Below are 27,623 nucleotides of genomic sequence, written 5' to 3'. Positions count from 1 at the left end.
TAGATGTCGGGGAGCAGTGGTATTCAAAGGGCAGCGATGGGATTTTAGGAAGGGCATGGGCAAGAGGAGATGAAAACAGGATATTCTTGCCACTGATTTACTCTTGTCTGCTTCTCCCTTTACTCATTTTCAAATCTCTGTGTGCCCATTGGGATCAGAATTACTTTTATTACCTCAAACAGGAGAATATTGTATTTCAATTTAAGTCAAAGAGAAGGTACTTTATGAAACCACTCTCTTAACTCTGACCCTTTACCTCACCAACAAACAAATGAAATTAGATTTTTAAAGTGGGTCACTGAGAGAAAAAATTACTGGGGATCCTTTCTAAGCATTAATCTACCTTTATGAATAATTCGGTTTATGGTGCCTTGTGTTGTCTGCTTTTTATTTCTCTTAAAAACATGTTCTATGTGTTCTTAATGGCTGCTGATTTTTTTAAGGCTACTCATAAGCCTTGGCTACTCTGTTAGCCTCTGTTTTGTCTCTCCTGAAGAAAATATCCTGCAAAATGGAGAGAAACACATCAACCTTGACTGTGGTCCAAGTTATTAAAACAAGGAAGAAGTCATTCTCTGGGGACGTGGGTAGGGGGAGTGGGAAATCGAACACAATAGAAATGTTAAAGGAGTGCTGAGCAAAATGAATGTCCCTTTGCTGGTCCAAGAAGTTCACAGACTGTTGGAAACACACAGTATTTGACCTGTGAATGCTTTAAAGGAAAAACGAAAGACTCGTGATGAGTGATGTATGGTGCAAACAAAGCTGCGCGTTTTGGTAAGGCCAAGGCTGTCGAATCTGGAGAAAATCCCCGCTAGACATGGTCTCATCCCTGAGAACCTGTGCCAAAAGAGATAGCTGTCTTCTCTGGCTGGGAGTTCCAATACACAGCCCAGCACCTTCTCTCTCCAGCTCATGAACATAAGGTACTCGTCCAAGAGATTTACTTCTTGAAAATACATAGCCTGTTTTTAAGTGGCTCCTGGAGCTTGAGACACAAAGCAAAGGTGGAGAAAAGCAGTTCGGTGAACCCCAGCATTCTTGAGTGTACTCCTCCACCTCCACGCCTAGAAAAAAGTTGTTAATTTCTCCCTTTAAATGGTGCCTTGTAAGCAGTTCTTTGCCATGCACTGGACTTAGCTAGAGTCTGTTAGCCATGGTGGGAACAGGGAATAGGACTCCTGGGTTTGCAGGATGGAGATGGAGATTCTGACTTAAAGCTGTGTTGTTCCTCTTGGATTAATTCAGTTGCTGCTTTGCCTTCACTTCTCACTTCCCTGCTGCTACTTTCTCCTCTCTAATTGTTCACCTTTCCCACCCTTTTCTCTCTGGGCATATATTCAATGAATGTATTTTATGTTTAAATTATGTATATAATGTGTATAAATTATAGAACAGTTAGAAAATACAAATATATAGGGGAGGAAATTAACACTCCCCCCAATAGCTCAGTGAAACTACTATTACTATAATGCTGCATATGCTTTTAGACCTTTTTCTATGTATACATACACATTAGTGTCATTTTCTTTTTTATAACAAATGATTGGTTTCTGCTTAGATCTAATTCAGCAAATGCATATCTATAGGCTATTGCAATGTTCTGTGTTTCAGCTCTCATGAGAGCATTGACTTTTGAAAATATTACCGACTTCTTAAAAAAATATTTCATTTAGAAAAAAAGATTCAGGGTTTTATCGGCTTACCGTCTCCACACTATGTTCCTAACTCGTTTATTTTAAAGCAAGGAAGTATTTTCTTTTTGTAAAGATGAGGGAAAATGACAGGTTTGATCAGATCAGGAGAAGACAGGAGCTAAGCAGGGAAAATAGAAAGGGAAGATGGTGATTAAGGGGCCAAGTTGGACATGAGAAGCATGGTGGACTCAGTGCAGGGAGATGAGGTAGGGTTAATGAGGGCTCCAATCTGTTGGTAAAGGTGTGTGTGTGTGTGTGTGTGTGTGTGTGTGTGTGTGTGTGTTGGAGGGGGAGATGAGTAGAGGATTTCTTTCATGAACTAAAGGAGTATCATGTCTATGATCCCATCTTGGTCCCTTCTGAGACCCTCTACTCACCATTTATCCTTACCCTTGTCATCTACTCAAGAAAAAAACCATAACTACTAGCTATAAAAACATTGATATAGAAGCTGCACTGATAAAAAGTCACGCAAATGAATGTTTCTTTGAAATGAGGGCTACTGTATATTTTAATAGTGTTTTTTTTTTCCCCTATTAAAAGTGAATGAGTTCATTTATTCTGGCTTTATTTATAACTCTTCATTTTAAAGGCAAAGTCACGATGTAGTGTTCATAAGGCTAAGATGGTGACTTCATCGAAAATGAAAACGACTTTTTTCCCTTTGATTAACACAGGCTTGTTATTAAAAAAAAAAAGGCAATACAAAAACATAAAGAAGAAAAGAAAACTTATCTGTTATCTCACCACCCAGAGAAAACTTTTTAAAACATGTTGGGGAATATTTCTATCTGCAGAGAAAAAAAATCTGGAAACATTTACCAAACCATTAACTATAGTTGCCTCTGGAAAGATTAGAGGGAAAGGCAAAAGCCTGATAGAGATGGTTATAAGACATCATAGGAGGATATAAACTGCACAAAACTTTCATTGGAGTTTTGCTGCAAAGGGAAGCAAAGAAATGGGTTTCTAGCTCAATGGGTGTAGAGGGTCAGGAGAAGGTGGTTTTTGTTTTGTTTTGTTTGTTTTTATTTATTTATTTATATGTAGATAGACATATCTACCTTTTTGTTTGCTGATGAGAATGATCGAGAAGAGGAAAAAAAATGATGATGGGAGGGGATAGACTTGCTGGAACACTGTCCTTGAGAGAGAAGACACTACATGGGCAAGTGGTTGCTGGTTAACTAGCTAGCAGCTCGGATAGTTCATCTAGTAACAATATTGATTTACAAGAGTTCTTTGTTTAAAGGGATAGTAACACTGCTTGTCATATTTACTACAAATATTTTCTCTGGTTTGTGTTTTAACTCTGTGAATGGATTTTTTTCTGTCAGAAAATTTTATATAGTAAAACTTGTCAGTTCATGTGTTTCTTGTTTTGTATTTTTTCACATTTATTGAGATATAATTGATGTATTCTATATATTTAAGGTATACAATGTGATTATTTGACACACATATACATTGCAAAATGATTATCACAATAGGGTTAGTTAACATCTCTGTCACCTCATTTAACACAGAGAATGGTGATTGTAGTTAACGATACTGTATTATATACCTGAAAGTTGCTAAGAAAGTAAATCTTATTACATGGTCTCACCACACCAAAAAACCAAAGGTAATTAATTATATTATGTATTTTTTATGGCTGCTTTTGAGCAATAATGGCTGAGTAGAGTTTATGTTCTATAGTTTCAAGTTTTTGGCTTTTATGTCGTGCCTAGAAAGAGTTTTTCTATCTCAAGATTTTTTTTAAAAATTATTTGTTTATTGGTGTATTTTGTAATTTACACTCTAGATTTAAATATTTAATTCATCCTGTGTTCATTTGGCAGTAGTATTTCACCTTGATTTGTTTCTAGGTGACTAGCCTGCATCCCCAAACTATTTTGAATAATCCATCTTTTTCTTGTTGATTTCAAATATTACCTTTACTAATCCTTGGATCCTTTCAAATTCTTTAGATCTACTTCTAGACTCTTTATTCTCCTTTTTTGATCAGTCTGGCTCTTTCTGCCAGTATCGGTTTTTTTTTTTCTATAATTTTATAGTCTATTTAAATATCTGATATGAAAGTTTCCTAGCATTGAACTTATTTTTCAAACTATTTTCGTCTATTATCTCTTGTTCATTCTAAGATGAATTTTAGATTCATTTTGTTAATTCCATGTTGGTTCATTAATTGTGACAAATGCACCATACTAATGTGAGATGTTAATAACAGAGGAAACCAGGTGAGAGATATATGGGAACTGTGTATAATTTTAGAAAATTTTCTGTAATTCTAAAACTATTCTAAAATAACAAGTTTATTTTATTAAGTCTAAATTGAAATTTTGAATGGATTGCTTCAGGTTTTGAAATTAATTTTGGAGGAGGTTGACTTTTGGCACAATTTTAATTCTTTCTTGAAGGACATGGTATTTCTCAGCATTTTTTCAAGTTTCATTCTATGTCAGATGTCCCGATTTATAATTTCCTCCTTTTCAAGATTTTTAACAGTAGTGCCTTTAGCCTCAAAATCTCTTTGACAGTGAGTGTGATTCCTTTGGATGTATTACAGTTTTTTATTTGTTTCTTACCTTAAATTACTTTGTTGTATTACTGACGTCAGTTTGGAAGGTGTGGCCTGCAGAAGAGATGATTATGCACACAGCCTTCGTACCTACAAGCCCCCATTTCAACTGGAGAAGCAGGAGAGATCTTAGTCTTAAGAGCCCTGGGCTTGATGCTAGGGTTTTAGGGATGACCCTTTTAATGTAATTGAGCACATTTGAGCAAATTTCTCCAATTCAAGAATGTGTGAGCAAGTTGGGAAGCCAGGCTGAAAAGATCCTGCTCATTCTTGCCTGTGTGAAACATAGGGGTTCATCTATCGTGTGGATTTGGGACACCCATTCTTGGGGTGGAACTAGCAGCAGTCTCTGGCTATGGAGCAAAGCATTGAAAATACAGAACCCAGTGAGTTAGATAAAGTTGGGACTCTGATGAACTAGTTCCTCAATATCAGGCCATGTGTAAGGGGAGATCCAGATATTTCTTGTATGGTCTGCTGAAGTGGCCTGTGAGAAGGTGAGTTCCTATGTCTGTATGTATTGAAGTAGGAAGGAAATTCGTGCCTAAAAATACTCTTCTGAGTAATCGGGACCAGTAAACATAGTGATTTTTTTGGACTGTGTTCTCCCCAAACTGTTGTGGGAAACTGGATTTACAATATCTCTTAGCTCTGCTCTGAGTGTGAAGAGGAAATAGGTCAATCGGAGGAGCTTTGTGTGCCATTTCAAGTTGTGAGGAAAGCTTGATGGTACATAAGGGCTTTTATACAAGCATTATTATCAGGCTATTAACACTCAGCCTGTGTCCCCTATACAATGGTGGCCAATGACTAGACAGCATGGGAAGTGAAAACATATGAGCTATGATTATAAAGAAACATTCAAAAGAGAAATACAAACAAGGTTTTAGTAATAATAACATGCTTGGAACAAGTGGGCATCTTCCAAACGGTAAGACTTTAAAGGGATTCAATTACAGATATCATGTTTTGATGTATTTGCTGAACAATAAATCCAATTACCTTTAGATAACTGTTAGATTATGTATTCATGAGACTTTTTCTATAGCAGGTTGCAGAGCCCCAGTTCTAATTGGCACAGGTCAAAGTGGAAATTTAGCAGCTTATTGTATTGTATATATTTTAAAAATCCCAATGGGGCATTATATGTGTGTGTTTTTTTTTAACTCAATCAAATTTAAGTTGGTTGTTTTATTTTTAGATTCGACTTTCTGTGCTGGATTAGAGAAACTTCATCTTTTGTCCTTTTCCTTTGTATTCTCAGGAGCAGAATAATCTTTTGGTTTTTAATATACCATTGATTTATTATATTCCCACTATAAAACAACCACATTACACAAGGAAAAGAGAAGGACTAAATGGCATTGCTGATAATATTTGTGCAGAATTTTGAATTTTATTTGAATATTGACTTCAGCTCATCACACTCAGGCAAAGAATAAAATAACATTCATGTTGAACTAGAGGTAGCTGTGCTAGTTTGCCACCAGCTCTAAGTATGTGATAATATGTGAAAAGATAATTCAATATCGATTAATTTCCCCAAGTTGGATCTTATAAATGGATATGAAAGAGTTTTGCAATCACTCTGGCTGCAGGCAAATTACATTTTCATTCAGTAATGCTTTAAACTTAAGTATTCTGGTGTGACCACTGGGTTTCCTAGAAGAACCTCCCGGTTCTTTTGGCCCTAAGAATTCTAGGGCTGATTAGTTCAAGTCCGACTATCTCTGGCTCATCCTTGTGTACACATGGTGAGCATTTGTGCAGAGGCTTATTGTTTTGTTTTTTTTGTTGATTGGCCTCTCTTAAATCTCTTTTCCTACCCCTCACCCTCCACTCCTCTTGTTTTCTCATCTCTTGGTTTGTTGGAGATAGCAGGTCAACTGGCCAGTAGAATATCCTATAGTCTGGATTTGGCAGATTGCTTCTTCTTACCGCCTTTTAACTTTGGGCCTCCATCTCCTGTGTTTCCTACAAACAGGTTGTTAGATCTAGCAGCATGATTGTATTTGGGGTCTTTTTTTGTGTGTGGCAAGAATAATTGAGTGGTGGTGTGTTCGGCCTCATTTCTTGTGTAAAAGAAAGCATAATTTCTTTACATCATTTCATTGCCCATTTCCATCAAAAACAGTACACTAGACAGGGGTGATAGTTCTCAAGGCTTGCAGCAAAATGCTTTTTCAACACCAAATGGAATCAGGCACTTAAGTGTCTCATATATAAGCGTAAGTATCAAGGCTAGAGAGAGAAGAGGGGTTGGTGGGTGAATTCCTTTTTTTTTTTTGGATACTCAAGAGTTTGAAGTTTTCCCAGGTGCTTTCTTTCAATCTGATTAACTTTGCCAAGGTGAGAAGACAGAGGTGAAGATGGGGAGATGCCCACCTGGCCAGTGACAAGGGGTGAAGAGAGAAATCACAGGCCACGGTTTTCCCTTTTTGAATATTAACATCAAATACTAATTGCCTTCTAAAAAACGCTTTTCCCCCCTCTTCTTCTTTTTTTTCTCTTCTTTCTTTTTTTTTACCTCTTCTGTTGATAAGGGATTTCAGGCCAGCTCTGGTTTTCCTCATCTGTAAAACCTCAATTCCTTTTTATTAATCTCCTTGTGCCTGTGGAATATCAAAATTAATCATTTCTAAAGAAGCTACTCTTCAAATATTAAGTTTTTTCTGGGTCAAACCTCAGTGTACACGTTTTTAGCATGAAGAAGGCTCATAATTTGTATTATATGAGGGACATTTTTCTCTTTTTGCAAACTTTCTAAGGACAAGTGATTATGTATTTAAAGCTGTCTAGGAAAAGCAGACTTTCTCAGGATACACTTTTATGCATTTTAAAGCTGTTTAGGAAAATGTACAGTCCACACCCACTGCCAGAAATGAAGTCATGAGGTGTGTGCTCTGCTGATAACTGCTTCTGCTTCGTTTATTTTCCCAGCTAGGTAGAGAGAAATCTTTTTTATAAAAATTGTGCTCAGTTTCAACTGCTCTATTGTACATAAGCAGACCATTTCCATCAGTGTGCCTCATTCTTTCTTTACCCCAAAAATAAATATTGCACCTCGGAACAGAGATGAAGTGTGAAGTGTACTGAAGAGGGACGATTTTGAACTTGCTCCTCCTCATTGCTCCCCACTTATCCTACCTACTCCCACGACATTCTCTTTTTTTTTGGGGTGGTGGTGGTGGAGTATTGAGCAACAGTGTGTTTCTCCAGGGCCCATCAGCTCCAAGTCTTCATCCTTCAATCTTGTTGTGGAGGACGCAGCTCAGCTCCAAGTCCAGTCACTGTTTTTGATCTTAGTTGCAGGGGACGCAGCCCACCATCCCATGTGGGAATTGAACAGGCAACCTTGTTGTTGAGAACTCCCGCTCTAACCAATTGAGCCCTCCGGCTGCACCCCCACCCCACTACATTCTTTAAACCTTCCGTGGGCCCAATTTCATTCACACCCCTGGAGAAAAGAGCTGGGAATCATTTAAGTGTCGTGATGACAGACATGAACCCAGGATGGGTTACGCCACCAGAATTGTCCAGCAAGTTTTGAAGGAAAAAGAGCTGAGCTGACCTGCACTCAGACCCCAATTCTGCCATTTCTGATCTGTCTAAATTTGGGCAAATAACGCAGTCCCTCCTTAAACCTCAGTAGCTTTTGCTGTAAAATGGGAGATAATACTAGCAATAGTCAACATTTATTGAGGGCATATCATGTACAAACATCATGCTTTATTTTTACCTCGTTTTATTTGATCCTATAAGAGTTTAATGGGGCAGGGGAAGGGGCTGTTTTGCTCATTTTACATGAGGCTGAGACCAGGGGAAGTTAAGTCATTTGCCTAAAGTGATATATTTTAAGGACTCCTGGATTATGTGAAAGATAAAATATATAAATAGGTCTCAAATCACCAGGCTTATAAGAAACAGATGAGAAATAATTTTTGTAGTTGTTGGTTGCATATAAACATAGACCTCAACATTTTGTTGAGATAAGGTTACTGGGTGATATTTAACTTTTACTTCCCTATATAGTTTACCTCTTTGATTTTCCAACAAATCCATGAAAATTGTTATTAGCTTCATTTTACAGATGATGAATTTCAGTCACAGGAGGTTTAGATGATTCACTCATGACCACAGAGCAAATAAATGATACAAGTGGGCCTGGAACATGGGCCTTCAGGCGAGGAACCCATGGTCTCATGGACTAGTCTTTCAGATTAATCTGGGGAGAAAGAATTCAGATTAATTTAGCTCTTTGAAATATACCTGTAAGAAACTGAAGAAATCTGGTTCATTGGCATGGTGGGCTGAATAATGACCCTCAAAGATATCTAGTTCCTAATCCCTGGAACCTGTGAATCTTGCCTTATGTGGCAAAAGGGATTTTACAGGTGTGATTAAATTAAGGATCTTGAGATAGGGTGATAATCCTGGCTTAGTGGAGTGGGCCTTCCACATAATGTTTTTATACCGGTTAGAGGAAGGGAGAGAGAGACTTAATTACACAAGAGTAGTAGATGTGAGGAAAGAAGCAAGAGGTCAGAGTGAGGCAAAGAAGGGGCCAAGGAATTGAAGAAAGCAAGGAGAGGGAGTCTCCCTTCAGCCTCCAGAAGCAAATAGCCCTGCCATCACCTTGACTTTAGCATGGCAAGATCTGGTTTTAGACTTCTGATCTTCAGAACTGTAAGAGAATAAATTTGTGTTGTTTTAAGCAACCAAATTTGTGGTAATTTGTTACAGCAGCTGAAGGAAACTAAGATACTTCAATGCGTAAACCTCCTTTCAAGTGGGCCAGTGAAATTTAGAGGTAAACCACTGACAGCTATAGATAACTTCTGGATTTTGCTTTAACAGCACTGGCCATTCCTGCTGTACAAGTATAGTATCCTTTTAAGCTTTCAAGGGTTTGGAAGAACCTTGTAATCAGTTTTCAAAGAATCAGGCACATCCCTACTTCTTGTTTGTTGCCATGTGGGAAGAGACAACAGAATCAAAATGGAATTTTTCAGTTTGCAGCTTAAATGTCACTGCTCAACCTTGGAAGCAGAGATTGCAAACTGGTGGTCCTTAGGCCAGAGGTATGTTTGTGTGACCTGGTAATGATTCTGTAAATTTTCAATTATTTGCCAGAATTTAAAACTCAGGTGATCTCATAAAAAAAATTAAAAATCCAGATTTCTGGCTTTTCTTGGAGAATGGAAAGATCTCACAATGCTGAGTTCATGTTATTGACAGTAGTTGGCTGGTAGAATAAAGTCCTGGCTGCCTCCTTTGGGCAGACAGTGGGGTGGCTGTCCTGGTCAGTTCAGTGCCATTTTGCTCTCTAGGGCCTTCTTCATTTATTTTTCTCACTTACTTGGCCCCTGCAGGCTTATCTGAGTTTGTGGCTCTGCTTTAAAGAATAAAGAACCAAATCTACATTCTGACCAGTTTAGCAGCAATAAAATAATCACCCCTTGGCCAATCATTTGGAAATTCATGGAGAATAAGAGAGGTGACAGAAGAGTTAAGACAAGTAAATGTCTTAGCTTTCAAATAGTTTGAAAAAACAAAAACAAAAAATCCCAAACAGTGGATTCTGGAAACCACAGAGCCATGAGGTGAGCATGAGTTTTTGGGAAAATTCTTAAGCCAGATCTTTGGGACGATGTAGGAAAGAAAATGATTGTTAGGAACTAACATATATGAACCAGATAAAGGCAATGCTCAGGTCCATTTATTTTTTGTGGTAGAATTACTAGTCTCATAGTGGAAGGTCATTCGTATCGTGGGTCTTTATTGCAAGAAGACATTCAGTATTTATTTCTGATGTCCTTGTGGACAAGATAGGGAATTGTGGGCTAAATACTGAAATGAATGATTTGTACCTAGTTGAACAACAAAACCAAAAGAGCTGTCTTAAGTATCTTCATCAAGCGGGCACGTGGTTTCTAGTGCAGTGCTCTGTGGTGGGAAGGGAGGAGCTGTCACATTACTGTGAGTCTCCTTCCCCACATCTTTACCTGTCAGCAGCAGACCTACCGCCATCGGCGTGTCTCCCCTCCTGCTGAACCACAACTGCCCTCATTACACCTCACTGTAAATCCCGGGAATCTCTCTGATGATCTTGGCCTTGGAATCATCAAATTCCTTTTCCCTGTCATTCAGCTGCTCAGGTATCTTATCCGTTGAAGAGAAGTTTACCAGGTAACAAAACAGAAAAACATGAAAACATTTTATAAAGCACCAATTTCTTATCCTAAGAAAGTCCAGCCTTTCTCAGGCTTGGATCACATGCCTTGCTATGTGTCATGTCAGGGTTCTTTTACTTTCTTTCTCATTATCTGGTTTGGAAGGTAGATCAGTCATTGGATGTATTTCTACCCTGAGGGAGATTTGGGTCTCTCATTTGCTTGGTTGGTGGGATTCACACTCTGCTCTGGAACCTGCTTTCTTGTATCAGCTCCATGAATGATAAAACCCTGTGTCTGGGTCATGATGAATTTTTATCCCACAACTGTCCAGGGCTCCATGATTCTTTTCTTTGGAAGGTGCATCTTTACCCCCAGACCTCTCTTCATTAGGCTGGTAGCTCCTGGCCCTTTTTGGAAGGCCTTATGGCTCCAGACCTCCAGAAATCTTACCCTCACTCCTATTTGATGCGTCCACAGCATAGTAACTAGAAGTTTTTAAGGTTTGTCTCTCTTGGGGTAAAGTTTGGCTTCACTTGACCATCTAAGCTAGCAGCTGGGTTTTAACAACAGCAAATACGCTAATGGCATCGACCATCATCTTGAGCCTTTCTGTCTCAGGTTAACTCCTACTGACTTACATTCTCTTAGACTGGACTCATCAAAACGACTGGGTTCTCTCTCAGGTTGCCCCATGGAGAGACCTTCTAGAACCCTATCACTTCCTAAATACCAGAGAACAGTTACACATATTGTAAATATAATAGTTCTCAACAACAGCAGGGAAGAACCTTTCCTCTTATGAAACAGTGAAAAGATGCTTTTCAAATGTAGAGATAGCATGAAATGGAAGACAATGTTTTGAAAGCCAAATCAAGAGTCAAAAAGATTTCAACAGTTGGGAATGATTTGCTCAAAGAAATAGAATGGAATTTGAAGGATATATTTGGAGTCCTGAATTGCAGCTTAAAAAATCATGTCTTCAAGCTGAAGGTTGGAGATGCCTGCCTTAATTGCAGTTCATACTGGGGTAGGGGTGGTGGTTGGAGATTTTATTTGAATGAGGAAGACCAGTGTGACCTGAGTGCTAAGAAGTGATGTGCTCTTAGGTGTGTCTATAGCAGTACTCTGTCCCAATTAAGGGGGGAAGCCCTGCCCCCTGCCTGGAGATTGAGCCCTGGCAGTGGGCCTAATGCATCATGTTGTGTTTGACTAACATATTGATTTTGAAAAATTTGGAATGGAATCCCTTTGGGTGAGGCATGTGCTCTCCAGTCTTAGGTATTAATGTCACTTCCCTGATTCTAAAGGTTTTTGTGTTTGTAGATGATCTTCCCTCCCCAATCCCTCACAGAAATACTCTTTTGGGGCATTGGGATCCATCCTAAACCCACACTTTGAGAGGCACTTAACAAAATGAAGGGGATCAAGGAGAAGAGGATCCAGGAGCATTTCAGATCTTGCTCCCTGGCATATGTTGTCAGTTTGGGCTCAAATAAACTCTTATAAAAATTCTCCACAAGTTTGGACATTTCTTATATCGACATATTGAAAGTAGACCTAATACCCCTGAAGCAAACTCATTTCCAAGGTAGAAAGGCTTTGGCTTTCTCAGAGGAAATTTTTATCAGTTAAGATTTTAAGAATAAGAATTCTTTTGTTTTTAAAGTACTTTTTTGTTTTTTAATTGGGGAACAGTACGCTTCTTCAGGGCCCATCAGCTCCAAGTCATCCTGCAATCTAGTTGTGGAGGGCACAGCTCAGCTCCAAGTCCAGTCGCGGTTTTCAGCCTTTAGTTGCAGGGGGCGCAGCCCACCATCCCATGGGGGAATTGAACTGGCAATCTTGTTGTTGAGAGCTTGCACTCTAACCAACTGAGCCATCCGGCTGCCCCTCCAGAAGCTCAGGGGCAGCTCAGCTGCAGCTCGTTGTCTTCAATTTGGTTGTGAAGGGTGCAGCTCACTGGCCCATGTGGGAATTGAACCGCAACCCTGTTGTTCAGAACTCGCACTCTAACCAACTGAGCCATCCAACCGCCCCAGAATAAGAATTCTTAAGACACATGCACGTGCCATCTAACAACCTTGATTGGGTCCTTTGCATGATACCATTCTCCAAATTTCCCACTGGCGTGTTTTTAATTTTAAGCAAGCCTCTGTCACAAACTCCTAATTACATTAAAAAAATGAAGAAGATCACACAATGTGAGGGATATAAAAGATAAATGTCTAAGTATTACTTTGTCGTGTGCACCTGAAACAAACAAACAAACAAACAAATAAATAAAATGAAGAAGAAGAAGAGGATCTAGATAACAAAGGACTTAGACACCAGTTCATGTTGTAACAGTTCAGAAAACCACAGCTCTGTAGTCTGGAGAGCTGTCTTCAAGTACCTTATGTGTATATTGTCACATGGAAGAGGAGTTAGATTCAGTCCATCTCATGAACGTTTATGGACTGTATGTCCTATTTCAGTCACTAAGTTGAGAGGGTACAGAGAGGAGCAAGGTGGTCTCTATCCTCAAGGCTAAGTTTTCCATAGAGCAGAGGAGATACACAGAGATGGCTGTAAAATAATAATACTCACTCTGTGGTTCTCCAGATGACAGAAATGAGGAGGCATATTTCAGCTTGGTTTAGAAAGGCCTTTCCTAACAATGAAAGTTCTTCCCAAATGGAATGGGCTGCCTTGAAAACTTGTCACTAGTCATATTGTTCAACTGTTGAAGATGAGCTGGAGGAGCTTTGAATGGGGGGTGGTGGTGTCAGAGTGGATGACCTTTCTACCTGTGATAGTGTATAGTTCCAAGACCACCGCTTGCTTTGCTTTATTTATCTAGAGAGAGTTGTCACCATATTAAATGCCCACAGGTTGTACTTGGTGTTCGGGGCAGGCCACAGTGGGGAGAGTGTTGGGTTGCAGGGTTTCCACAGTGTGGAATTGCATTGGTGTGTTTGTCTTCTGGGGACACAAGAGCCAGTAGGCAGGGGCCCAGCTGTCTTTGTTATTCATGGACCTGGTAGAAGAATCTAGTGGCATATTTGGCAGGTACAGTCTGGTTGCTGGTTGCTTCTTTTGTTTGTTGGCTTGTATCTGGCAGTAAGCACATGTCATTCCCTTTGAGTGGTGCAACACTTCATTTTCTGGGACAAGTATTCTGAGGAAAGTCCATTGCCTGTGCCCGCTACCCTCCAGGAACCCAGAAACACCCAGACAGAGATTAGCTGCCAAGACAGGAGATTCCTAATTCTTCCCTTTTGATGGCAGAACTTTAAAATAACTCAGATTTCTATTGTTGTGTCCCAAGAGATCTCTCAGCCCTAGAAAATGTGTAAATCACATTTTGGCTGCACGCAGAAGGTTAAACCAAACAAAGACAGCATCTCTTCACAGCCTTTGAGGCAGAATGTTCTGGCAGCAGCATTCTTGTCCTGTCCTCTTTCTGCTACCCCATCACCATTGTCATCAACTCTCACTTCCCCACTGTCTATATAATTGTAAGGAACGCAGACACGGCCTCTTTTTCTTGGCAAGCACATTCTAAGGTTCAGAAAGGCAGATACTATCTGGATTTGGCATGCCTTTCCAATTTTTGTGCATTTGACCCTGGGTTAGCTCTTTGGGACATTTTCCTCCAGAGACGTCAGAAATCACCTGAAAGATGTGAAGACAAGGTGTCGTATGTTAGGGAAAGCAAACTGCCACCCGCCTTCCCAAACTGCCATCGTTGCTCCATGCAAAGCAGACATACGGTTCTTGCTAAAAAGCTCGGAGCCAGAACTAAATGTGAAACCCCACAGCTGCTGTGGCCGCAGGGTGTGTGGACATGTCAGTCATCCTGGCAGGCACTCTTCCCTCCTAGGAATTCTCTCCTCTGGGTGAGTGAGAGTGGAGCCAACCCCGGGCTTTCCCTACACCTTCAGATGGAGTGGGCCAAACTACCTACCTCTGGCAACCCGACCCCTGGAATCTCTAGAGTAACAGGCAGAGTGGAGGTTCTCAGCCCTGCCAGCCAGTTAATTGTACCTGGAGGCTTAAAAATGTACTGGACCATGGACCCCTTGCCCCAGTGGTAATTTTTTAAAGCAGCCTTCCATGTTTTGTATACCGTATAGTTCACCCATTTGGAGGATACAATTCAGTGGTTTTAGTATATTCACAGAGTCCTACGACTATGACCCGATTTTAGGACATTTTCAGTAATCACTCTCTATTTCTCTCTAACTTTCCCAGCCTTAGGCAACCAAGCACCAATCTACCTTCAGTCTCTATAAATTTGTCTATTCTTGATATTTTATATAAACGTAATCGCACAGCAGGTGGTCCTTTGTGACTGACTTCTTTCACTTAGCATGCTTTCCAGGTTTGTCCACATTATTGTGTATCAATATTTCATTCTTCTTTATCACAAAATAATATTCCATTTTATGAACATATTATATTTTGTTTATCTACCCATCAACAGGTGGCCCTTTGGGTTAATTCCACCTTTTGGCTAGTATGAATAAATGCTGCTCATGAATAGTGTGTACAAGATTTTGTGTAACCATATGTTTCATTTCTCCTGGGAATATACCTAGGAGTGGAATTTCTGGGGCATATGGGAACTTTATGTCTAACCTTTTGAGGAGCTGCCAGACATTTTCCAAAGCAGCTGTACCATTTCACAGAGGTATTTCATAAAAGCTCTCCATGGTGATGCTAGATGTGAGATGTGATTGTAATGTGCTGCCCATGTGGATAAGAATCCGTACTCTCCCTCCTTTGGAAGTAAAGTAACCACGGAACAGATAGCAGCTTTTTCCTGAAGGAGAGAATACTTTGAGAGAAGAACATCCACCCCTTCCAAGTGGTTCTTTTCAACATTCCACATCCCTCAGCTCTCACTTGTAGTCCAAGGTTAACCTGAGCGTCGACTAGGGGGCTAGTCCATCTAATGCTGGAGGATTACCCAGTGTCCACCTATGGCATGGGTTGGCTGCAAAGAGTTAAGTTGATCTGGAAAACTGATGTGTAGGTTAAGTGGAGCAGGGCCACAGATGTGTAACCCCCACGTCTGAGGATGTGACATCTCTTCTTGTAAGTGTCATCACTTTCTTGGTGTTATCTGGTCAAAACTGAGTCATGAGGTGCCGACAAAAAACCACTGTAGTTGATGTGAATTTACGGCATCTGCTCATTTCTGAGATATTCACAGCTGTCAGCCCTGCCATCTAAATGGTGAACAACTTGCTGTGGATGAAACCCTGCCACTGTGACTTTTCCTGGCTTGTCTGAGAGAGGCATAGACCCAGACGGTGCGGTGTGTGTGAGAATCTGAGCTTGAGGGAGGGCTGCGTGGTGGTGACATGAGGATTGAGCAGCCCCGCCCATCACAAAGCCCTGCTTCCAAAATAGCCCCAGTGGAGTGAGGCAAAAACCAACTCTTACCCTGTGAGCTTTTAAAAACCATTCCTTCTGCTGCAGACGCACATTTCCAAATGGCACCTGTGGACCAACCTGAGCCTTGTTCTCCCTTCTTTGTGTTTGTAGCCACAGCGCAGGCTATGAGAGCGATAACCACACCACACCCATCCTCTGTGGCGCCCAGTACAGAATACACACCCACGGCGTCTTCAGGGGCATCCAGGTGAGTACTCGGGCCCTGGCCGGAAGTAGACTTCACTGCCTCTTCCCCTACTCAATACCCTTTCACTTCCTTGCTGATGGCCATTTGGCCCTGGCAAGTCTGTTCCCAGTTGTAGGCTCCTGTGACATCAGGGACTCCTCCTCCTCCACTGGGGCAGACAGGGCAGCTGCCACCTCTCCATAGGGCCCGTGTGAAGGGGGCTGCCTCCCTGACTCGTATCGAGATGCTTCCTGCAGAATCCCATCCTTTCTTCCTTTGTTGCTTAGTTTGCTATCTCTATGGTGGGCTGAGCAGCTCTTATATTGGGGTTAAGTGGGCTTGAAGTAATGACCTGGACCGTTGGCTGCTAAGACTTGCTTGGTCTGCATTGTGAAGCACCCAGAGTTAGACTCTTGTCTAACTTGTCAAGTGTTGCTAATCATAGCAGTAACAATAATAACAGCACCCCCTAAGACTGGACACTTTTCTATTATATATGCCAGGCATTGTGCTAAGTTTTATACATGGACTTTAATAGACTTAATTTTTTAAGAGCAATTTTAGGGTTAAGGAAAAATGATGGGGAAAGTACAGAGAGTTCCCGTATCTCTCCTCTTCCTTCCCCATCTCCCCACATTCTCTCCCCTGTGGCTAACATCTTGCACTGTTGTGGTACGTTTGTTACAATGGATGACCTAATATTGTCACATTATTGTAAACTAAAGTCTATAGTTTACATTAGGGTTTTTTTTGTGTGTCGTGTAGTTCTGTGGGTTTTGTTAAATGCATAATGCCATGTATCTGTCATTATAATATCATACAGAATAATTTCACTGCCTGAAAATGCCTGATGCTCCACCTACTCGTCCCTCCCCCTCTCTCCCCTTCCCCCATCCCCACAACCATTGCTCTTTTTACTGTCTCTATAGTTTTGCCTTTTTCCAGAATGTCGTATAGTTGTAGCCACAGTATGGAGCCTTTTCAGACTGACTTTTTCTCTTAGTAATATGCAGCTAAGCTTCTTCCGTGTCTATACATGGACTCCCTCCCCCGATGTCTACACATGGACCTCCCCCCATTTAATCCTCAGTACACCTTTATGAGGTCGGTACTATTATTACCTCCATTTTATGGGTGAGGAAACTGAAGTCCAGAGAAGATGGGTGACTTGTCCAAAATTACATAGCTAGTAAGAGGTGGCACAGAGATTTATAACACAAGTCTTGCCTGACTCCAGAACCCCTGTTTTTAACCACTATGTTATATTACCTCTTAGGGAGATAGAGGGCTGTGAACAATTTCGGGGAGGAGGGTGTCTCCAAGGAGAGCAAAGAAAGTAAAGTAGCAAGGTAAACATTTTGGAGAATTTGGGAAACTCAGTGGAAGGCCACTTCCAGAGAGCCTCTTTTGGGAAGTCAGGACCACACGCAGTTACCAAAGGTTTGCATTTGTGACTTGTGCATGTGACTTAGTAGCTGCAACATGAGTAACAGCTGTGATACTTACACCAGAATAGTCAGTACCCTAGACATATGTTGTGTATGGGCCAGGTCCTCATGTGATGTGTGGGGCAAGGAGCTCTGAGATGTTCTGATTAATGTTTCCAGAAGCATCATGGTGATAGAACAGAGTGCTCCCTCATCCCAGGCCTTCCAATGGTGGGGATGAAATCAAGGGTTTTGGAAATACGGAAATCTGATGAAAGTACAGAAAGAGTCATCCAGTCTCTCCTCCAACAAATACCATTAGAATCCTCCACCAGGATCCTGACTGACACCGACAACTCGAAGTTACATCCTATTGCCCTGTGTGCTGCATCTAGGGTGAATTAAAGGAAATGAAAGAAGCTCCTTGCCTTCCTTTCCACCAAGCGCAGTTTGTCATACTCACTGCCAGGGCCTCTGATAGACTCCAGACCAGTTTCACTACCCACTCATTTTCTCCTGCTGGAGTATGCCAGTCAAACATAGCTGGCTCACCATTTTAATTTATGCCACCATTTGCCTTGGGCACTATGGCCTATCACCAGCAAAGTTGCATGTCACTGCAGTACTTTTTCTTCAAAATAGAAGATCTCACAATGCAAAGCAGTGTGAAATAAAAGCCAGGACATAAACCTGGGGGTGGTGTAGAAAACGCACAGAACAGAGAGTGGGTTCAGCTCAGAAGTGGTTCCAGGTATTAACATAAACATGGATGTGTCCTTTGGCCTCGACTTGGACATCGGTAAGAAAATGAGGATTCAGATACCCCTCGGGCACTTCTGCTGCTCCCGTCTATGACTCATTGATCCTGAGGGCAGAAAGGGAGTTTGCCTCATTGTTTTCCTCTAGCTCTTTCTCATGGAGGACTGACTGTACACAAACTCACTCTTACTAAATAAATGAGATCAACAAAATGCCCCGTGAAGGACATGTAAAGTGCAAGGAAGACAGATACAGTGTTTTCTGGTTCACTGTTAAAGGATTGCACTGGCCCCATGGGACCTTTGGTAGTTTCAATTCCCTTTCACAGACAGAACCCCCAAATCTCAGAGGCTCCTTCTTCCTGTCATTTACTCACACAGGGAAGGTCTGGTCAATTTGGGGCTCATCTAGTATCTCGCATTTCTCTTGAATAAGAACTTCCCCATGCATTGCATGTTAGGCCCAGGTCACGTGACCATGTGTCTGAGTGGGAGGGAATGGAATAGAATCTGGCACTTTGGACGTCTAGACCTTGCTGTTTCAAGTTGAAAAGCTGAGAGACAGGATGGGGTGGGAGCTCTTCCAATCACCAGCATTTCTTTTCCAGATGTCCTGGATCAGACACCCCAAACAGATTTCAAGTCCCAGTTCTGGTTGATCATTAGTGATGACTTGAGAGCCTACATTGTAGGATGTTCTGATGTATCATCCATTAGTGATGTCTGCTGTGGGCATCTTGGGAGTGGAGGGGAATGGTTTTAGGCTTGTATCTGCCATCCCTTCCTTGGGTATATTCCAATGCGTTTTTCCCTCTGGTCTGACACGAATGTTCACAGGTGGCTTAAAGCCTCCATTTCTCTCACACTCCGCTTGCAGGATGTGCGGCGCGTGCCTGGAGTAGCTCCGACTCTCGTCCGGTCAGCATCTGAGACCAGTGAGAAACGCCCCTTCATGTGTGCTTACCCGGGCTGCAATAAGAGATATTTTAAGCTGTCCCACTTACAGATGCACAGCCGGAAGCACACTGGTAAGTGTGCCCATTGTCCGGCCTCCGTTGCAGTGGCCTTTGGGCAGGGGTGGTTCAGGAGCTCCTGCTCTCGCACCACTAAGGACACAGGTGGTTTCTCAGATGGAAAGTAGGCACTTCTTTGAAATGTCTAGTCAGGTGATAGAAAAAGGCTTCAGGGCTATTTTGCACCCTGATTGTTCATTCTTTAATAAAAAAGTCAGTAAACTGTCTTCAGGAAGGGCAGAGCCGAGCGGTGGAAAGAGAGTTGCACAGAATTAAAGAGACTTGTGTTTGAATTCTGGCTTTACCACCAAGTGGCGAGACCTTGAGAAAGTTACTTAACCTTTCTTAGAACTTCATTTGCTTCATGTGAAAAATGGAGATGGTAATGCCTACCTTATACAATTGTCAAAACCAGATTAAATTTTAAAATCAAATTGAGTTAAAGGAATTAGAGGTATGAAGCACCTAGTATAGTACCTTATGTCAATAGGTCTGGATAAATGATAGTGTTACTATTAGAATACTATTAGCATCACTATTAGAATACCATTAGCTAGCCTGGGAGTTTGGTGATCAGATGATTTTGAGAGATTGGTGGGCAAGGTTATCCTAAGATTAGGCAGAGATGGTCCAAAGAAAACTTAACTGTTTCACAACCAGATAGGAATGGGAAAATGGATTGTAGGTTTAGTTTTTGTTTTTCTATCTTTAAAATAAAGAGATGATGGTTTTTGATGATGTGTTAAAGAAAACTAGATTTTCCTGCAGGTCAAGGAGTGTGACTCTGGGAAAGAGAATTGGCCTCATCTGGTTGTTGGCCATGTTGAATGTGAAGAGCTGTTTCACAAACGTTGGCTCTTGGCATTGTGGGTACTGGATGGGAATGAGGTTGGGTCTCCCCCACAGAGAAACAGTGGACAGAGCAGGCTTTCCCACGGGGAAGCTGGTGCCATTCTTTTCACAACTGAAGAACAGCTTTGCTGTTACGGGCACCATCATTATTTTCTTGTTACTGCTGATTTAGCTTTGGGGAAGCAGGAAAAGAAAGTGAGCTGCATTGAAACCATTAGACTTTGCTAAGTCATTGCATCTGGAAGATGCCGTTTTGGCATAAACCTGAGTTTGCACTCAGTAGACCACTTGCTTTGAGGCTATAGATGAGACAACCAGTGTGGCATGTTCTATTTTTGTGTATTTCCCCAAATAGGATCACTTGAAAAGTAAATGTTAAGGTTATAAGGAAAAATGGTAAAGTAAAATTCTGCCTGGGGAAATGCGAGGGAATATATGGAAGGTAATACGGTCGTAGAAACTTTTAATGTAAAAGAGGCACTTAGAAAATAGCAGTCTGTGTAAAGGGAAGACCGTGGAGAAGGTAGTCAAGACTACTAAATCTGCTAGAGCCTTTAAGAAGCTCTTCCTGGCAGAAGACAAGGAAGGCTGGTATATAACAATTCTGTGACCCCCTTCTTGAAAGAGTGCATTTTAAAAAATTTACTTATAATAATAGTGCAGACTATTATATTAAATACTGAGTGGGAGGGAATTAAATAATAGTGTAGACTATTATAAAATACTTTCTATGTGCCAGGCTCTCTACGTGCATTATTTCACTTAATCCTCACACATAAAACAATTATCAGGTGGGTAGGATATGGTGGAAGCAGGACTCAAAGTCATGCCTTTGAGCTCCCAAGTCATAAGCCCCCTTCTCAAATATTTTATCGTTTGTTTGGGGGCCAGGAGATACACAAATGAAAAGGGACTAAGAGAATATATGAAAGTGTACAAAACTGGAGGCTGGAGGAGTTGGGAAGATTTGTTCAGAGGGTATTGATTTGAGCTAGGGTCATCCCAAGGTTTCTTGGAGGAGGAACAGCTTGAGTTAACCACAAAGGGTTGGTAAGGTCGGGCAGAGGAAGTAAAAGAGGAGCAGCAGCAGAAAGGCAGGGAAAAGAAATGAGATTGAGTAGTTGGTGTTTTCCTCTCCAGGTTGTAGAGGTGAAGCAGAAGGCACTGGGCTGGATGTAAGTAGAAAGTTAAGGAAAGGCTCCTGCCATCGGGATTTTCCAGCGCATAGAAGAAGGTAGACCGGGACATTGCCCACCATGTTAGATGTTCTGTAATACGTTCTGTAATGAGGGAAGGAAGGGCTTTCAGTCTGAACGTGAAACTTCCAGGAAGGCATAGTGGAGGAAGCAGTATTTGTGAGGAACATGTAGCAGCAGACTTTTTGCTGGGTAGGAATGTGGAAATAGGGATGAAGGGTGTTTAGTGTGAGCCAAGTGCAAGGCAGATTTTGGGAATGGTGAGCTCTGGAATACAGATTGATTGGGCCAATAGAGGAGGTTGTGGGGCTGGAAAGGTAACTAGGGACTGCCCTGCAATGGAAAGACCCGACTGATCCCGGGATGGCTGGCTCTCCATCCCAGAAGCCGGTGACTCAGAATTCTCATAAGAAGTTGGGAAGGAGGCCTGAGGTCGCTCAGTGCACTCGTGGGGCTCAGTTCCCAGTATTTGGCTGAACTTTCTCGAGCGAGGACAGGGTGGGGCTTCTCCATTCTGAGGCAGGAGGTTGTGAAATCCCATTACTGACTTCTCTCGGATAAAGGGATAGCAAAAACTTTCTAAACGCTTTGGCTCCTGGTTTAACTTGAGCATCTCACCACCATGAAGCCATTTATGCTTGACTCAGGAATGAGAAGTCAGTAGCGGAGAACACCAAATCTTCAGGCCATAAAATATAAAACGCTTATTTCACAGGGCCAAGTCCAAGGCACATCCATCCCAGAATTCTGCCTCAGACTCAGTCTAGGAGTTAAAACGTCTTTGGTGTATTATTTGTCTAAATATTCTCTGCCAGTGATTTCTGAGCACTGCCTCTGTGCTAGATACTGAGCTCACTCAGCCCTTCATGTGGATGGTCTCGTTTAATTTGTTCATAAATCCTTGGACGTTGTCAGATTAAACTGCATCTCACCCAGCACTTTAAGTGGCAGACCTATATGGGATTCTAGTGTCAGACTCCAAACCTGAATTCTCGTTTACTTCTAACTGGGAAGTGAAGGACCATCGTCATTCACCTAACCACCATCCTCCCTCCACTGTCCACAAGCCTATGTACACGTGGGCCTTAAACCTCACGCGGCAGTTGGCAGCGCCACCTAATAAACTCCACCAAAGTGCCTGAAGCCTTCAGTCCCAATAGGAGAGGCTGCCTTTAATGAGATCCCCATTTCCGGTATCATTTTCAAATGGAATATGTGTCTTCCCCAAGGTGAGAAACCATACCAGTGTGACTTCAAGGACTGTGAGCGAAGGTTTTCTCGTTCAGACCAGCTCAAAAGACACCAAAGGAGACACACAGGTTTGTAGGTTCCCTTCTCATTGCTGGCAGTGTGTTCCCTTGGGTTACGGTTGATTTTGTGATTCTCTTTGTTGTGAAATAGGGATGTGAGACGGTCAGCCATTTGTTTCATCTTTCTAATAAATTTTTTTTCCTTCTAATCTCCGGGGATTTTCCTTCTTTTAAAAAGAAAAAAAAAAAGGAGAGAAAAAAAAAAAAAAAGAAGCATCCTACATTTCCTCTGCAAACCACAGAACAATGAGATCCCACTAGCGATTTCCTGGTGATGCCCTGAGTATCAGTAAAGAACACAGGTGGTGGAGATCAGAATCCCATTTGTAGCATGTGATTCACTTTTACAGTCTCGGACACAGCTGAGACCTTGGTGAGAAGCTGGACGTTTTTGGTTAAGGAATCATTGTTTCCAAGACAGAAGCAGGTCTTCAAGGGTTATTGTGCAGAATCAGGTGGTTCATGCTGGGTCTGGGGGAAATCTGAGGGTGAGGCAGGTGTCGCAGGCATGGCTGGAAATGCCTGGCTCCTTGGGCCGCCAGGAAGCAGGCCTCGTGGGCCTTCTTATGCCCCCACGTTGTTAGGGCTGCGGCTAGACCTTCTCTGTCCGTTTAGGTGTGAAACCATTCCAGTGTAAAACTTGTCAGCGAAAGTTCTCCCGATCCGACCACCTGAAGACCCACACCAGGACTCATACAGGTAAAACAAGTGCGTAAACTTTTCTTCACATTTATTTTTCATTATTTTTTTAAACAACTGTTGAATGAAGTGGTTTATGATGAGAGAGATTGGAAAAGACTAGTATAAAAGTTCTAAACAGGTTTAGACTCAGCTGAGAGAACAGTGTATGGCTATCTTTAAATAATAATATTGTTTAAGAAAGGATGGGGGCGGATACAGAGCAGAAGAGAGATGTGAAAATAACTCTTTTCATGAGTGTCAGCATGAAATCAAAGAGATAAGCTAGGTCCCTCTTGTTCCCAATTTGTTGCATTACGTTTTTATCACTCAGCTTGATATGATAATCAACCTCACAGAAAAACAGCAGACATTGTAGCAAGCCAAACATTTATTCTCCTGAAAGCTCAGACACTATTTTCAGAGACCTGAAATCCTCTCTGCTAAAAGTTAATGCCCCAAGAGCTGTCATGGTTTCTGCCTGACTCATATCAGCATGTGGATATTGTTTCCTTTGTACTAGTAGAGACAGGGGAATAGGGCTTTTATTCACTGGCTGCTGAAGATTTTCTCCTCTCCCTGAGGCTGGTGTGATTCATAATGAAAATAGCACCAACTTTGTTGTGCATTTTATAGTTTTGGAAGGAGGGCCAATGCCTAGGTTATTTCACTTTATCTTCACAACATCCTTGTAAGAAGAGTAGGGCAGGCATGTTTTATCCCCATTTTACAGATGAGGGGACTGAGGCACATAGTGATTAAATGAGTTGCCTCAAGTCCCAAAGCCAGTAAGTAGCAAGTCCAGTTTTATCTGCTCCCAGCCCACCATATCCCACTGCCTTCTTTGTTGGAGAAAGAAGGTTTTGGTGTTTGGGTTCATCTTACAGCCCAGGGAGGAAAGAGAATCAAGAAGAGAGCCCAAGTCAGCCGAATGGAATACCACTGTTAGACTGAGGAGAATGAAAACCAGCAAGAGAAAGGGATGGGATTTGACCATTAGGAGACAACCTTTGACAGCATGGCTGGAGGTGGGGTTGGGGGTGGGGGTGGGAAGAGGAGTCAATCAGGAAGAGCAGAGGAACAGCAAATGGGAGGTGAAGGAAGACATGAGGTCACAAGCCCCTATGCAGCTCCAGATTCTCAACCCAAACAGGCTGCACTTATAGACAGAGTCAAGGCACCTGTGCCCTGGAGTTGATGGGATGGCATCTCGTTCTCCCTACTCAGGTGTCTTTGGTTGCGCTTCTTTTCTTTATTCCCGAGCTCCTAATCTGGTGGGTAAGAGTTACCTTTCCTTGCACCCTGATCTCCTACCCTGTGTATATCTTCCTATGTACAAAGCGACCTGTGTCACCAGCAGACTGTTTAATGCTATACTTGATCGACCCCCAGTTCTGATCCTGGGACACTGCCTTTCCTAGGATATTTCTCAATGCTTGTCCTGACCAGTATGTCTCAGAGAAAGCAGCAGGGCCAGAGATATTCTAAGAAGATCCCCTAGGCTGTACAGGGGATGGCTTCTGTGGCACTTATCATAAAGCCACAGCTATATTTCCATTATGGGTAGGCGGGAAGGGGGATACAGCAAAATGCATGGGCTTTGAAATTCGACAGACCTGGATTTGAGTCTTGCCTGGGTCTGCCCTCTCAGATGTCCAACTTCATCTACAAAGTGGACATAACAGTGCTTCCCTTACAGGGCTGTTGTAAGGAGGAGATGAGGCAAGGTATATATATATATAATTTATATAATGCCCAGCACAAGGCTTGGCATATATTAGGCACTTAACAAATGCTAATTCTCTTCTCTAGACAGAATGAGGCTTGGAAGGAACTTCTGAATGTGCCTTAGATGGAGAAACCTCCATCTTTTGGCAAGCTTGTTAAAAAATCTCAAAACTGCCTCAACTAGAATTTTCTATGCAACAGGGATTATGCTCTGAGTAACACTCAAAGGAAAAAGAAGCAAATACCATGTACTCTGGTACCAGTGGTTTATTTAAAAATACCCAGTACCTCCAGATTATCTATAAAGACAGAGATAGTAAAGCTACAGTCACACTCTGCTCCTGGATGCCTATCGGTCAGTAATACCCAGGGTGATGCACCTGTGGCCCTTGCAGCCCAGTGTTGCTCAGTTCCCTTAGACAGCAAAGGGGGAAAATTTACACAGCTCACAAAACAGTGTAACAGGAGAGGTTGAAACAAATACCTGTTCCCCTTACATCTGAATTGCCCAGCCATTTCCATTAACTAGACTCATTCCTTCTCTCCCATTTCCTGTCTTCTGACTAAACAATATTTTACAATTTTTACAATATTTTAATCCTTAAGGCCTTCGAGGTGCTGCCATTTCAGAGCTGCCTATGAAATTAGCCTGATTCGTTAGCTAGGGACAGAACGAGAGGGATCTGGAGTGGGTGCCTTACGATGATTTAACTCAGGGCTTTGATAGTTGAACTTGCACCCGGTTTTTCCACTGCAAGTGTCTGACTGGCAATTGTGTCAACAGGTGAAAAGCCCTTCAGCTGTCGGTGGCCCAGTTGTCAGAAAAAGTTTGCCCGGTCAGACGAATTAGTCCGTCATCACAACATGCACCAGAGAAACATGACCAAACTCCAGCTCGCACTTTGAGGGGTCCAACCCAAGGACAGTTCTGTGTCCCAGGCAGGACAGTGTGTGAACTACTTTTCAAAGCTGACTTTAAAATTCCTCCTCACTCACGTCTCTAAGAAGGAAATGGCAGTTGATCTTCGTCCAGCTTCCAAGACAAGATGCCTATACTACTGGATCCTACCAGGTTTGCCCGGAGGACTTGGGCTCTGCTTTGCCAACTTGTAGTTGACTCACAAGGCCCTGGAGAAGTGGCTCGCAATGTCCGGTTAGTTAAAAGCCCATCACCATTTGGTCTGGATGTGCCTGTGTAAGAAGAGCCATTGTTGATAATGTTCCCCCACCCTCTCTTTCTCCTTTTATGCTCATTTTCACTGGGAATGGAGTCATTGTACCATTTTCTATCATAGAATATTTATAGGCCAGGGCATGTGTATGTGTCTGCTAATGTAAACTTTGTCATGGTTTCCATTTACTAACAGCAACAGCAAGAAATAAATCAGAGAGCAAGGCACTAGGGGTGAGTCCCGTCCGACATTCCGGGGGTCAGGCAGGCGGCTAACCCGAAAGACAGGATGGAACGCACCACCAGGCATCTTTTAAAACGCATGCGTTTCAAGCAGCTGAGAAAAGAAGCAAAACTAATCAGTACCTCTGTAGAGAAAGCTCAAAGAAGCCCATTCAGTTAATTCAATGTTAACATTAGCACAATGCTCTTAAGAAACCGTGCTCATTGAAGAGCTGAGATTTTGGTTTTGTGTTTATTTTTGACTTTTTTGAGTTGTCGTCATATGCATCTTCAGAGATGTACATATCTCCTCACACAAAGAAAGTGGAATTCATTTTTATCATGTGGGGTATCCTTCGAGTGTACTGACCACGCTGGTTATGTGGCTTCAAGTTGTAAAAATTAAAGTGACCCTAAAAGAAATCGGGGCTGGTCCAGGATCTCCACTGATAAGATTGTTCTTAAGTAACTTAAGTAACTTCAGGTCTACAAGTACATGTGGAAAAAAAAAAAAAAAGAAACTTACTAGTGTGAGGAAATCGTTGTTTAAAGGTAATTGGGTGTGTGTGGTTTTTCTTTTTTTTTTCTTAAGGGAGGGACTTTATTATTTACTGTTGCTTGAAATTATTGTGTAAATATATATATGATAATGATTTGTTCTTTGATAACTAAAGTTAGGAAATGTATAAATATTAGATACATCACTCTCTTGGTGTTGATCTTACAACGTATTGATGATAACACTAAAAATGTAACCTGCATTTTTCACTTCGCTCTCAATTAAAGTCTATTCAAAACGAAAGTGACAAGATTCTGTCAGCTGTATTGTGTTCAAATCTTGAGGCCAGTTGAGCCTCTTTTAAATAGGTAAGAAGATGCTGCTGACATCGATGACCACTAGTTGAGTCTCTCCAGGTCCTGACCACTATTTATTTCTCTCTGTCGAACCTCAGGAAGCAATTAACCACCAGGGAAGCAGTCAGAGAACTCCGCCTTCTCCTTGCATGGTCTGATGGGCTTATGGATGGCATGGTGGGAATTGTGTTTTATGCTATCATTGCATCACTTCTATTTGCAGAAAAAGAGAATAGAGAGATGCTAATCTTAACTTTTTTTTTTTTTAAGTTCACAGCTACACACTACAATCAGGAAGGTATAAGCTGAACACCTTGTACAACTGAATTTATAGCTCCACTTGCTATAAAT

The 27,623-nt window shown here is 41.8% G+C and overlaps 1 protein-coding gene across 8 annotated transcripts in view; it reads left to right on the top strand.

Annotated features, from left to right (window-relative positions):
* The window catches only part of WT1 (WT1 transcription factor), a 61,552-nt gene extending 34,339 nt beyond the window's left edge, over positions 1-27,213 (top strand). For 5 of the 8 annotated variants that reach the window (XM_074336181.1, XM_074336179.1, XM_019738485.2 and 2 more), the window contains 5 exons: positions 15,987-16,083; positions 19,125-19,275; positions 22,538-22,627; positions 23,234-23,326; positions 25,809-27,213. In XM_074336181.1, the coding sequence (XP_074192282.1) occupies positions 15,987-16,083; positions 19,125-19,275; positions 22,538-22,627; positions 23,234-23,326; positions 25,809-25,930 (553 nt within the window). In that variant the 3' untranslated portion in view covers positions 25,931-27,213. The remainder of the gene's footprint in view (positions 1-15,986; positions 16,084-19,124; positions 19,276-22,537; positions 22,628-23,233; positions 23,327-25,808) is intronic. The other 3 variants (XM_074336180.1, XM_019738486.2, XM_019738487.2) reach the window with 1 other exon arrangement.
* The last annotated feature ends 410 nt before the right edge of the window (positions 27,214-27,623 follow it).

This window comes from Rhinolophus sinicus, linkage group LG06 (genome assembly GCF_036562045.2).
Source record: "Rhinolophus sinicus isolate RSC01 linkage group LG06, ASM3656204v1, whole genome shotgun sequence".
Taxonomy (NCBI): Eukaryota; Metazoa; Chordata; class Mammalia; order Chiroptera; family Rhinolophidae; genus Rhinolophus; species Rhinolophus sinicus.
The sequence above is the reverse complement of the archived record's forward strand: the minus strand, read 5'-3'. Positions and strand labels throughout refer to the sequence as shown.